This window comes from Pantherophis guttatus, chromosome 1 (genome assembly GCF_059756535.1).
Source record: "Pantherophis guttatus breed Tessera chromosome 1, ASM5975653v1, whole genome shotgun sequence".
NCBI classification, from domain to species: domain Eukaryota; kingdom Metazoa; phylum Chordata; class Lepidosauria; order Squamata; family Colubridae; genus Pantherophis; species Pantherophis guttatus.
This window is the reverse complement of record NC_142063.1, coordinates 94,379,009-94,393,515: the sequence shown is the minus strand read 5'-3', so window position 1 is coordinate 94,393,515 and position 14,507 is coordinate 94,379,009. Positions and strand designations below refer to the sequence as shown.

Here is a 14,507-nt window from a genome sequence, read left to right as displayed (position 1 = left end):
TTAAAAAGAAAGTTGCTATATTAGAGAGGATACAGTGTTTAAAATTTGAAATTATACTATAATTCATTCCAGTGTCAACAGCCAATCATGATTTTAACAAAGGAGAACCCAAATAGATGCTGGATATGAAAAAATATTAATGTAGGTAGTACATTTTTAAATAAAACAGTTTTTCTAGAAAAGATCTGCAATCTTTACAACAGATAGCTAAGCTTAAGACATGTAAGTCAAATATGGATCTTTTAATATTGAATGTAAAACCTATATTTTTAACAGAGACAAACTGAAACATATGCTGGCTGGAAAGAAAAAGGCTACATCATATAAAATATTTTTATATAAATTGCATTGTATTGTAAGCTAAAATATAATTTGTATAAATTGTATTGTAAGCTAATGCAGAAGGTAGAAAAAGCTAATGAAATTGATTACAATGGACTCAGAGTAACACTATTTTTGGAAAATCAAAAGTTTTTTACCTATCCAGTGGTGGAATTCAATTGGTTCGCACCACTTTGGCCGAACCAGTTGTTAAATTGCTGGCTGGTCCTTAACTGGTAGTTAAATTATTTGAATCCCACCACTATACCTATCCCTGAGCTCATACATGCACATGTGCCCATTTTCTTTATGAGTCTCTCAAAGATTCTGACATGCACATACTGCACAGAAAAATTACTCGGAGGGCTGAGTGACTAGCATCAGCAAGGATGTGCAGTCATGTGCACAGTTCAAAGGCCAGATATTTTACAGTCCTGTGATTTTATCTCTTATTGCACTGCTGCAATATATAAAAGCCAGCAGCAGGTACTCACAACACAGGGAGATACAACTCTGTTTATTTTATTGAGACAGAATAGATCTGATATGAATAGGAAGGAAATTGAGAGGTCTGCAGTCTATCAGCAAAGATGTACAAGCTCAGTTGCATACCAAACCTTAAATGCATTTCCTAGCCTGAATTATGGACCAGTTTTGTATCTCTGAGCTTCATTGTTCTCTGTCAAATGGAATTAAGTGTGTAAGAATGAAAATGTAGGTGGTTCTTTAAATAGCTAAAGAGATATATTTTGTCAGTTGCTTATCACACTCTTTGTGTTTCTCATCTGAAAAAAATGTATTCATTATTTCCTAAATCTAGAACTGATTTAGTTATTAGAATCTCTATGTTATAAAAATCCAGGATGTAGATTTCAACTTATATATAGAAGCTGCATCAAAAAGTAGATTATTGAGTGTCTTGATTTCTTCCTAAAATCTATCCTAGGTCTCAGGATTTTTTTAAAAATAGGGACTCTATAAAACTGAGGCCTGACAATTTCTGCAAGATCACTTAGCTCTTCTCCATTCAGAGAATGATGTAAATACATTCAATTGCTATGAAGGTTGTGGAAATTTAGTTTAAAGAAAAATTCCTTTCTTGGAGGCATAAAGATATAAAGGGCTGGAAACAAGAGAGCTGGAGGCATAAATTAGCTAAGTATGAATGAGCAGATAGATACAGAACACTGGTATCACGGAAAGCAACATAAAAAAACGTGTAGGATGAATATTGCTTCTTTGATGTATTATTTAAATGACTGTTGACTAATTGTGTACTGGATGATAACTCATGCAATTCACAAAGTTAAAATACTTGTTGCTAAAAGCACTTGTCACCTAAAAATCTACATGCCTGAGGTTCAAGATCTAGCAAATCTAAATCACACAGCGCAGCTGTTCCCCCCCACTGTTCTACTTACCTTGTCAAGCCTTCTTTTCCCGTGTGAAGCGCGCATTTGGCATACACTGCACATGTATGCTGTGCATGCTTTTGGTGCACACTGCATGTGCATGCACAGTATGCTTTTGGTGTGCACTGTGCATGCGCAGGCAGCGAACTGGTGCAATCCGCAGAGGATTTCACCACTGGCTGATAAGATAGTAATACTGAACAGCACACAGAACACTGTACTTGAATGTAAGAAGAATAAATATTCAAGAACATAAATTAATCACTGAAATGTAAGAAATTTAAGAAAAAAGATGTGTTCCTTGTCTGAAATTAGAAGGGGGAAGAAAGAATGAAGATGGACTGATACATGTAGGGAAATGAAAAAGACTGAAGTTGAATAAAAGCAATTTTTATCAAACTAAAAATGTCTTTTGGAAATGAACCAAAAGGGCTAAACAAGTTATATATACCACAATTTTGTCCTTCAGCAGCTTGTATGAATGTAAAAAAATGATGTTCACTGTACATTTATTTAATGCAGATTTATTTTTAAGATGCCTACAGTTTTGAATTATTGAGTTCTGCATGAGTATGGTTACTGAAAGTGATTAGTGGTTATGATGAAGTAAATTGTAAAAGTAAAAGGCATTCGAGCCAAAAGTATTGGTGTCTGTCAAGAGAGAATAAAAAGTTGAAAGTTATGCATAAATGATAAAAAAGTAGAACATATAGATTATATATAGACCTTGTTTAGTGATTGCAATCACTCAGTAAGTGATACAGTTGCTAAATTTGGTATGTTCACCCCAACACTGGGATTGAGGTTTGTATTTACATTCATTGGAGAGGAAGGGATTACAAGAGAGTAAGTAGGCACACAATAGGGAATGCACATCAAAAGGAATACCCTACCAAGGGCTCTTTCCCTAGTGAACTGCTTAGGAGACAAACAAAAGCGTGAAATAGATTTAGGACAGTGATGGCAAATCTTTTAGAGACCGAGTGCCCAAACTGCAACCCAAAACCCACTTATTTATCACAAAGTGCCAACATGGCAATTTAACCTGAATACTGAGGTTTTACTACCTAAAATAATGATAAACAAGGCAGAGTTCAGCTAATTGTTCTAAGAAAAATGTAATAAATGCACTTTTATGCCCCTTCAATTTTTTTCTGCCTTTGAAATATTACGTTTAGTAACAAAAAAGATTTTTTTTTGTAATATTCCTCTTTCCCTCCCCTATTTCTGTTTCTCTCTCTTTCCCTCCCTGTTTCTCTTTCCGTCTCTTTCTCTCCCCACTTTCTTTCCTTCCCTATTTCTCTCTCTCCCCCGCCCGCCTCTGTTTCTCTCTTTCCCTCCCTTTTTCTCTCCCTGCCCCCTGGGGGGAGGAACCGCTGAACTGGTGCTAGGTGGTGGGAATCTGATGTATGTAGACCAATGAGCCCAGGAGCAGCGCGCCAAAGCTCAGCTGGCCGCCGGGGAGGCGGGGCATCACAACTCAGGCAGCTCTTCAGGAAAAGCAACTGACATCCAGGAGGCCAGAACGAGCTGAGACGACACAGGGTTGCATTGTGGTTCCAAATCGCAATGGGCTTCAAGAGGAGGACAGGATCCCGTCTCCCCCATTGTGAAGCATGCAAGTGAAAAAGTTCACTCAATCAATTCCAACTTCACAAGATCTTTTTCTTTCACGAGGTTAGAATTGATTGAACTTTTTTTAATCCCACAAACTTTTGTTTCCCTGCAAACGACGGCGAGAAACGCAATGGAGAAACGTGATGGAGCTGGTCTGGGACGATAGCATGTGTGCCCACAGAGAGGGCTCTGCATGCCACCTCTGGCACGTGTGCCATAGGTTCGCTATCACAGATTTAGGATCTGGTAAGTTTCAGCCAGCAACTGTCACCCATGTGAGAGCTCTAATAAATTAATTAAGATCACAGACCTGAGTTTGTTTTATTTCTAATTGGCACTTTTTAGGGAGTGTTGCACTGCAGAAAAAAGCAGCTTAGGAAAAGTTTGCTTGTGTATTCTCTCTGCTCTGGGATAGATGAAAAATGGTCAGGCACAAGCACATAGAGTGTAATGGTGAACACAACTGAGAAAGCAATATTACATAGATCATACATACAGATATTAGTCACACAGTGACTTTTTCATCACCATAGCAACTGCAAATAGTCACTGTCCTAGGCAGTTGCTAAACAAGGACTACCTTGGTTGAATGTTAAAAATGGGGGAAATGGAGACATTTTAACATGTGCATATACTAATAGAATGGATATTAAGTGATATGTTGCAAGAACTAAACTTTGCCTCTGTCCCCAGCAAAACAAAACAAAACAAAACAAAACAAAACAAAACAAAACAAAACAAAACAAAACAAAACAAAACACAGCTATGCTTGGGAATATTCTATGGAAGTCAGTTGGATATGTCAGAAAAACATAAAAATTCAGTTGAATGGCAATTGGGTATTTAAGAAGTGCATGTTAAAACAAGAATACACAGTGGTTCTATTGACTTACTATTTTTTAAACGTTCAGGCTTGCAATGTCTTACTCCTTTTCTGTGCTTTGCATTCTGTTGCTTAGCCCAAAAAAGAATAGTGTGATGGTTAAGTTTGTAATGTATGTACAACCTCATTACCTCTTTATCTACTTTAGTAAAGGTTAAGGAAATAACAAAAAAAAATGAAATTATCACAAAACACCACAAAACGGAAACTGAAGAAATGAGTTGGCTAAAGGGTATTTTTTTTATTCCAGCAAAAAATCCGTTCATCCAACTTGTTATCCCATAAACAATCTCAGTTCTTCTGAAGATTGCATTATAAATGAATGTTTTTCTGTTAATAGTCTACCATTTTTGAAGCTATCCTAAATGAATCAGCATATTTGCATTCAACTTTCATTCCACATGTTATTTTCATCGCACTGCAATAAAACAGAGAATTACATTTATCTTTCAAAATATATAATTCTAGATTTGGCAAAATCATTTTCGATATCAACAGTTTCAACAGAACAATTTGTTGAAATACTTCAGCAACGTATTTACAGCATATTATTTTATTCAACCAACCAACTTGTTTGCTTATTCACAACCTTAATATTGATGCCAGGCTATGAAGGTAACATTCCCTTGAGTCATGCTCATTTCCTGCCCAGTGTTTACATGGGCAAAACTCTGGCCATGGGTTTTCTTGACGTGTTTTGCATAGCCGTGTCATTATTTACTCAAGAAAAAAAGAATAGAGCTCTGTCTTAAGCAGAGATTTTTTTTTTTAAAGTACATTCATTATTCCCAACTGAGTTGTCATTTGAGAACTTGAGACTCAAGGTTCTCAAATTCACTATTTTCACTTTGTTCAATGTGAAATCCTTTTTGAATATAGGGGATATAGAGAGTTTGGTTTCATTGGAAGATTCCAAAAGCTTTTTATTTTTGGTCAAGTTTCTTTTCCTTTTGACAGTCAATAGAGACACTATTGAAAACTTTCTGTGTAACTCAAAAGTAACATTATACCAGTGCTTTAGACACTAATTATACTAGTATACCTCTTACCAACTCTCTTTTCCCCCTGGTTTTTGAATTATAAACAATGATCAAGCCTTTGAGGACATTAATAAAGCACTCTGTGAAGTTCATACATATCAAATTCTTGTGGTCCAAATGTGGCTTCTGGCAAAAGCTGAGCTCTATTGCTTTGTTGTACTCAGTCTTTATATTGTGTTCCAAAATGTAACTTACTTGACCACTAATGAAAGAATACATGTCCTTTAATTATCACAGTATTAGTTTCCTCTTGACCCAGAAAGATAAAACTTACTTTTTACATGCACATGTTGCTACAGAGTGATCTATATTTGTGCTTCCCCAGCACTTTGTATATTGGAATAGTAAGCAGGCATTTGGTTTAACAGATGTTTACAGTGGTAGAAATGTCATCAAACAAGATATATGTGATGAACACTTGCTTATAATATATCAATGTTTCACAAAGAATGCCAGGGAATATTTATTGTAACAGGCATGAAACTGATGTTATAGTTGCTATCACTTTAAAAAGTCCAATATTGACTCTATCAGAATTAGAAAAACAGGGCATTCTTTTGACAAGTCTAATTTAAAAGCTAGAGACTTCCCAGTGATGAAAACCTACAGAACAGAACGCCATCAAACCTGAAATTCAAACATTTGTGTCTGCTTCTTGGCTAACTTGGCTACTTCTTCTCTTATTGCTTTCACCAAGGCAGTTGTAGAAAGATTGGGGACAGGGTTGACTGAAGCATCATTTTCTATTATGCTTTGATGGGATCCAGCTGTAGCAGAGTGCAGAGCTTCTTCCAGACTTGGGTACAAATCTGCTGATTCACCATACTGAGGATGAAGCATCGAAAGACAGTTGTGCTGATAGGGTGGATGTGAATATGCTTCTATGTAGCCAGGGTGTGGAACCTACAGAAGATTTTAAGTAGAACGTGAACTCCTCTCACTTAAACAACAACACAGAACAGCTGCAGTGTCTACCTCATATAAATATATCACTTGGGAAAAGCTGTAAAATAATCAGTTCAATTACTCCAAAGGAAATGCCATTTTTGAGTGGAAATCATTGAATGGAATCATTTTCATTAGAAATCCATAAGCTCCTTGTCAAATCAATGGTTTTCCATTCCTCAGTAATCTGATGGGAACATAGTAGTATACTCTGAGCCATACCGAGAAAGGTACTAACTTCTCTAATTGGAATGAGACTTCTCTTTTCCTTGGACATGAAGGTACATGCCCCAGTAGCATTGCCCCACCTTCAAAACAGAAACAGTTTCAGTTTATTATCAACACATTGAATCCTAATTCACTAATTTAAAACAGAAATTATCTTTTCTGAAAATATGAGACTATCATATTACGTAAGATAATAAGGCTTTGAATTAGTTTGGAAGTAGTAGAATAGATATTCTGGATATTATTTGATTATTGTTAATTTTTAACATCTCTGCATGCTGTAGAGGCTGGGTTCAAGTAGAATCCAAAAACAAGACATTAAAATCTAGAGATTAACTTGATTGTTTTGCATGAGCCTTGGTGGCGCAGTGGTTAGAGTGCAGTACTGCAGGCTACTTCTGCTGACTGCCAGCTGCCTGCAATTTGGCAGTTCAAATCTCACCAGGCTCAAGGTTGACTCAACCTTCCAACCTTACGAGGTTGGTAAAAATGAGGACCCAAATTGTTGGGGGCAATATGCTGACTCTGTAAACCGTTTAGAGAGAGCTGTAACAAAGCACTGTAAAGCGGTATATAAATCTGAGTGCTATTGCTATTTTGTCTACATAAATTTTGTATAATAGTCCATGTCTACTCATTTAATAACCCTAAAGTTAAGATTGAGACTAATAGGTTATACCCCCCTTTCCTAATAATCTTACTAGTGGTCAATAGTTCCTATATATGACAATTTTTAAGAATATTTTATTGGAAAAATATTAATTTATTTACTTTTTCTCAAAAATTATAGAACATTATTGCCTTTCAAAGCAATAATTGATTGCTTCACTCAAATTGATACAATACACATAAAAGAGGACATAATATTTGTTTAAAGCCCAAGGCAAATTAGGCTTCTACTTGAGAGTCTGTAGATCTCTATCACCTTTTTCCTCAGAGCAACCAAAGCCTTTTAGGTGACTTGGAGAATAGTAGAAAGACAGATACATTATCTATAAAAAATAGTTTACATGCTTTTTTCAGATAAGGAAATTGCAGAAAGAGGATAATTGATAGAGCAAAAGATTTATTTTTCTATTCACATGATATAAAAAGTATGTAAGGAAATCTTCACACTAATTTGGAGAAAAAATATTGCATAGAATAGGACATACTGGACATGGATTATAAAATCCGGACAACCACTAGATCAGTGTTGGCGAACCTTTTCAGCACCAAGTGCCAAAACGAGAGAGTGCACACACGCAGGGGAGCACCAGAAATCAGAAAAACAGTTCCCCAGGGCGTGCCGGGAAGCTGAGTTTCCAGTTTCTGGAGTGCGCATGCAAGCCAATCACCTGGTCTTTCGGTTTCTGGTGTGCATGCGGACACAAAGACCAGCTGGCTTCTGGTTTCCAGAGCTCCCGTGCATGTGCACTGGAGAGCTGCTCTTCTGGTTTCCTGCACTCCTGCATGTGTGAAGACCGCATCAGAACCCGGAGGAGCAATGGGCGACAGCTGGTGTGTCCAGAGAGATAGCTCTGTGTGCCATCACTGCACTAGATGCTATACAGAAAATTCCATCTCTCTGATATGAACTAGTGGTCATCTTGGTATTTGCAGCAAAGATGTGGTAGCCATCTTTGCTGGCTAATATTAGAGCAGTTCACTTTTCTATCTCATATCCAAGTCAGAAAGCTTTGATTGCCACATTATATAAGCTTTTTGTTAAAAGTTTGTATGTATATGATTTCTTTTCATTTTAAGCAAGGATTTCAATCAATTTTCATTTTTCAAAACATTTTTTTCAGCTTCAGAAATCTTTTCTAGCTATCTTCCTTTTCCATTTATAACTTATTGGAGAATTTAAAGCATTAATTTCATTATCTCCCTCAATAAACAGATTGGAAGCAGTGAATATGTAATAGTTCCTTCTCTATTCCAGAAATACTCCTGCTGATATCTGCTGATATCCTGCTGATATTTCTCTATTCCAGAAATACTCCTGCACAGTAATCATCCTCCTTAAATTTCGTAAAGAGAGGGCTACCAAGTCTGCTATTAAAAAAAACAAAAACCTGTCAAAGTTAATATTTATCTTTTTTCATTTATTATTTATTACTTCAATTTTGAGACCACCTGACTAGGGGGAGGGGGAGCTTACAAATAAAACCAGAAAATGTCAAGAGAAGAAAGCGAAGTAAAAAAAAAGCTCCCAAAAATAAGTAGCAAAAAGAAAACAAACAATGGAGTTCAATCACAATCCTAGCCCACAGTGGGAAAACAACAAGGTTTGATTGGCAGAAAGTCAAAAGGGTATAACTAACAACTACAGCATATATGTATATACCGTATTTTTTGGAGTATAAAACGCACCTTTTTCCCTCCTAAAAGGGGGTGAAAATTTAGGTGCGTCTTATACACCGAATGTAGCCCCGCCCACCCCCTGGCCCCATCCTTTGCCTCTGCTTCTCAGCAGTTACCTCCTTGCAAGCAAACAGCAAGAAGAAACAGCTCCTTTCAGCTTCAGTACAGGCTAATTAGCACAAGTTGATTGGATAGGCCTCCCAATTCTCAGCTGATTTGCTCTCAGCTGTTTTGAGCAGGGCTCTGCTGTTTGCTGCAAAGAGGTAAATTGCTAGAGCAGATTTTTTTCCCCCATGTGCTAATCAATCTATGCTGAAAATGAAAATGAAAGTAAAGCAGGCTGTTTGCTGTTGGCTGCAATGAGGCAAAATTGCTCAGAGGCAGAGGCAGAGGGAGATTTCTTTTTCTTCTTTTCCTCACCAAAAAAGGTAGGTGCGTCTTATACTCCGGTGCGTCTTATACTTCGAAAAATACGGTATATGTCTGAAACTAGATGCATAATGTTCACAGAAGGTGTAACTATGCTTACAGCTGTTATCTGTCTGCCCATCCATTCATGAATGTAAAGACTAACTTTATTTAGTTTTTGAATATATGTTTTATTGGTGCATTTTTTCATTAAAAACATAAAAAAATTCATGTCTATCTGAACAGCGTGTTGTCTGGGCATAATTAATTTTAAATAAAGGTACAACAATAACCATAATCATACTTGTAATCTTAATAAATGTATCAATATTAATCATAAAATAGTAAAACAATTGGTTTATCCATCTTGCAATATTTTCAATACAGATTTTTGTTTTCTCTTTGACTTATTTTTAAATTCTAACCTCTGTTTTTGTTAGTTAACCATTGATAAAATATATTCCATGTTAAAAAGTATTCTGTTTCTTCTTTTTCTTTTATCTTAAGTGTCACTCTATCCATCTCAGCACATTCTAATATTTTTTTTATTACACTTTTATCTGTCGGAACCTTATCAGTTTTCCGTTGTTATGCAAACACCATCCTTGCTGCCGTTACTATAGTACATGCAAAATTAAATATGTAGTCCCTTTATTATACTGTTCTGGTAGTATCCCCAGCAGAAATAATTCTGGTTTCAAATCTATGAGTTGTTTTATCATTTTTTCTAACCACGTATGTCCAGTATTTTTTTGCCTTTGGGCATGTCCACCACATATGATAATATGAACCTGGTGTCTGATTACACTTCCAACATTTAGCTGATAAGTTTTCAAACATCTTAGCTAACCTCACTGGTGGTAAATGCCATATATAAAACATTTTGTATAGATTTTCTTTATAGGCCATTGATATTGTTAATTTACAGTTTCTATCCCACAATTTCTGCCATTCGTCTAATTCTATTGAGTGGCCAAAGTTTTTAGCCCATCTTATCATTGTTTCTTTCACTTGCTCTTTTTCCATTTTAATACTCAATAAGTAACTATAATTTTTTAAAATTAATTTTTCATCTGTCCCTAGTAATATCTGGTCTAGTTCTGTTGGTTCTTCATAGAAACCATGCATTCTTGCATATTTCTCATATCTTGATTGTATTTGCATGTATGGCTACCATGCTAAATCGATCCTTTGATTAATCAATTCTTGTTTAGATTTGAGTTCCCCTTTAACATTCAAAATTATTTTTATTTATTTATTAAATTATTATTTTATTTATTAAATTTTTTATACCGCCCTTCTCCCGAGGGACTCAGGGCGGTATGACACTAAAACACATATATACAAAAAAATTAAAAGCAATTTAAAAATATATTAAATAATTTGGCCCCAGTCTTATTAAAAAACTAAAACAATCATTTAAAATTCACGTTTAGGCCAGCCCAGCTTGTTGAAACAATAGGGTCTTGAGGGCACGGCGAAAGGCGCGTAGGTCAGGGATCATCCGTATCTCCGGGGGCAGTTCATTCCAGAGGGCAGGTGCCCCCAGAGAAAATGTCCTTATACCTTACATTTTTTTTCATATTAATCACATTTGGATGAATCAGTGCCTCCATCGTGGAGAGCCAGACTGGTATTTTTATATAGTGTCTTTAATTTTCCCCCGTACTAACAGTAGTGCATTTCTAACAGGGTGCCTTTGAAAATATCCATGTATTTTATTTTTCCCATACCATAAAAAGGCATGCCACCCAGTTGGAGATCATGTCCGTCCAAAGTTTATAGTCTTTTCTGTCTCAAGTTTACCCATTTTTAACCCAGACAAGTGCAGAAGCCTGGTAGTATGGCTCCCAGTCTGGCAGCCCAAGGCCCCCTTTCAGTTTAGTATCTTGTAGCAGTTTCAATCTTATTCTTGCTTTTTTCCCTTGCCAAATATATTTTAGTATCATTTCGTTTAGTTCTTTAAAAAAATTTTTTTTCTAATTTTATCGGAATTGTCAGGAATAAGAATAACAATCTCGGCAGAATGTTCATTTTTATTGTAGCTATCCTTTCTGTTGTAACAGTTTCATATAATTATCTTCTTTTATAGATGCACATCTTACTGTTAACTGAACTCCTAAGTATTTGACTTTCTTAACTATCTGAATATTTATCTTTTCCACCAACTCTTTTTTTTTTTTGTTTCTCTGTGACATTTTTAACTAGCATTTTAGTTTTTTCTTTATTCATTTTCAGTCCTGTAACTTCACCATGAAATCCTATGTAGAGAGATTGAAGAAACAGCATATTTAATCTTCAAAAAAGAAGACTAAGCTTAGGGAGATGTAGTAGCTTTCTTCAAGTGCCTGAGATGACATTATCTCTCTTTCCATGCAAGAATTTATATCTTTCTTGCTTATTGTGTTGTTTCATTTTTTTAAGCATTAAAGTGTTTCATTTTTAAGTATTAAAATTAAAAGTATTTTCATTTCATTTTATTAGATTCTCTTACATATTTTAAGAATTGTAATCTGCCCTAAGATTCCAAGATAGTGAGTGGAAAATAAATACTTTAATAAATACATAAATATAAAATATTCTACTTTCTGTTTGTAATTTTGTGCTGGATATTATTTATTTATTATTTATTATTTATTAATTAAATTTCTATACCGCCCTTCTCCAAAAAGGACTCAGGGCGGTGCACAGCCAAAGTAAAAACAGAGCATACAAAATTTAAAAACAATATTAAAATAATTAAATTAAATAATTAAATTAAATATTAAATTAAATAATTAAATTAAATTAAATAAATTAGATATTAATTTAGGACTTTGTTTTATTGAACAAATTACCATTTGAAATATAGTTTTTATAAAAATAATAAAATATTTTTATAAAAATATATAATTGGAACTTTAAAATATAGTTTGAAAACAATGAAAAGCAATTGCAAGATTCTTTAGAATTTTATTTCTATTTAAACTATCAAAATCATGCCATTTTATTATTCAGTCCTGCTCAAGGCTGCAACATACAATCAAAATTTACTAGGCACCTAATGTTTTAAAGATAAAATCCAACTACGTTCCTGTTACTCAACTAATGCTAAGTCAAACTTGTTAAAAACCTACGTCTTGGAATAAAGCACTAGAGGCCAGTATTTCTCTAGTTCAGGCCCATAAAAATGGTAAAGCAGAATTACAATGCTGAGAAATCCAGAGAGTCAAACACTTTTTATCAACCAAACCATCTGCAAATCTGTATTGTCTCATAAGATCATTGTTGCCATTATCAAAAAATTCTTCTATTTTTTTCTAAATATGAACGGTAGAGATAGCATGCCATCCAAAGGATAATATATTTTCCAAAGAAAAATGTTACCTGATTAGAAATTGTACTTTGCAGCTTGTTATTTGATTTGGATTATTTGCTGAGAAATAGAAGACTTTTAGAGTTAAAAGAACATAACATGAGATTTGGGTTGAATGGATATTTGTGATAAGATAAAGTTAATGTTGACTTCAAAAATCATTATGTTATATATGCCATATTGAGATTATGGAATAAATGCAAATCCAGGCTGTGCCTAGAAAACATCTTTATAGCTCTCAACACAAGAAACATTCTATACCCAAGAAATAATAGACCAACACAAATTAAAATATTGTGAATACTAGAATTCTGTCAAGGGGGATATAAAATAAAGAGAACAATTGATGGCAGAGGGATATACGGTTGTCTTATTTACAGATATCAGAAAGATTTAAAGTAGATAAATTACAATAACTTTTATTGATAACATTTATTTTATCACTTTTGGTTGAATTTTGTTTTTACAGCCACTCTTTATTTAGTATCTACTTCATTTAGTAGCCATTCAAAAAATATTACAATGGTAATACTAACAAATAATTTTTTGACTAATTTGCAAATTTACAACTAAATTTCATAAAGCTAAAAACAAAACCTTCAGTGTGAAACTGATTAAAGTCTGGTCAGTTTCAGGCACCAGCAGAGCAAAGGGTTTTAAACAAATAATTAAAATCACAAAGCTGCACTTCTTAATTTGCAGTTAGCACTTTTGAGGAAAGAGCTGCACTGCAGAGAAAAGCAGGAAGAGTTAGGGTTTGTTTATCCAGTCTCTCTACCCTGTGAAGGGGGGAAGAGAAACCAGGAATAAATGGGTCAGGCACAGGACACTGTACAAGAGAACTTTATCTGAAAGAGATGGCAGGAACCACTGATCTACATGGCATCTCTCTTTCTCAGTCACATGTTTACTTAGCAATCATTTTGCTTAGTGACCATTGTGTTACTGATTTAAGGAACAGATTGCGGTCTCTAAGGAGAGGTGTACTATTATTTTAATAGTTAATTTGTATTTCATTTGCAGCTTATATTTTACAAAGAAACTAACACATATAAGATGGTGTTTTATGCTCTTCCAAAAATAAATGCTCTAGAACACTATCCTGACACCCAAAATTTCAATACTGGAGTTCTCTATTTTACTCATTGTTTTAAAAAAAAAAAAAAGAGAGTTCTCAATTTATTCATTTTTTAAAAATCTATTTCAACTCTTCATTTAAAAGCTTACAAGGTGATTTAGAGCACAACGCTAGTGCTGATTTCCTAGTCACTTTCATGGAAAAGAAAACACCACCAACCCCTAAACTAAACATTTTCCATACAAGATCTTATACACAATGAATCTTTATTTCCATCCATATTTTTGGTTGTTGTTGGTTTTTTCTCATTTCCTTGTTTTTAAATATGTTTAGTAATCTGTACACTGCTCAGATTCACTGTGAGTTGGGCAACATATAATATCTAAATTATTATTACAAAAATTTAGTTGTGAGTGGCAATGTCACAATTGCTAGTTCTTTTGCTGGTACTGGCCTTCATATGCATCAAGCTTCTGAAGAAACTAGCATGTTGTAATGTATGGGCGTAAGTAAATGTGTGAATTCAAGCAATGTGGCCTTTGGAAATTGGCTGATGGAAATTTAGTCAAGGCAAGGACTTTCTAAGTGCCCCACAAGATTTGTTGGTGTGGCATCCAGTGCACCAATTATCATTATTATTTAATTTAAAAACTCTATCAGAAGAATACCAATGCAAACCATATCTTCATCAATAACGTGAAGAAGAAGAAGTAAATACAGGGAGTCCTCAACTTATAACAGTTCATTTAGTGACCTTCAAAGTTACAACAGCACCATTTGAAGTTACAAGCTGACTTATGGCTGCTTTTCCCACTTATGACCATTGCAGCATCCTAATTGTCACATGATCGAAATTCAGACACTTGGCAACTGA

General features: G+C 34.7%; 1 protein-coding gene across 6 annotated transcripts in view; it reads right to left on the bottom strand.

Moving 5' to 3' along the window:
- Positions 1 to 4,454: 4,454 nt before the first annotated feature.
- The window catches only part of KIAA1549L (KIAA1549 like), a 191,876-nt gene continuing 181,823 nt past the window's right edge, over positions 4,455 to 14,507 (bottom strand). For all 6 annotated transcript variants that reach the window (XM_087878297.1, XM_087878301.1, XM_087878307.1 and 3 more), the window contains one exon: positions 4,455 to 6,176. In XM_087878297.1, the coding sequence (XP_087734423.1) occupies positions 5,895 to 6,176 (282 nt within the window). In that variant the 3' untranslated portion in view covers positions 4,455 to 5,894. The remainder of the gene's footprint in view (positions 6,177 to 14,507) is intronic.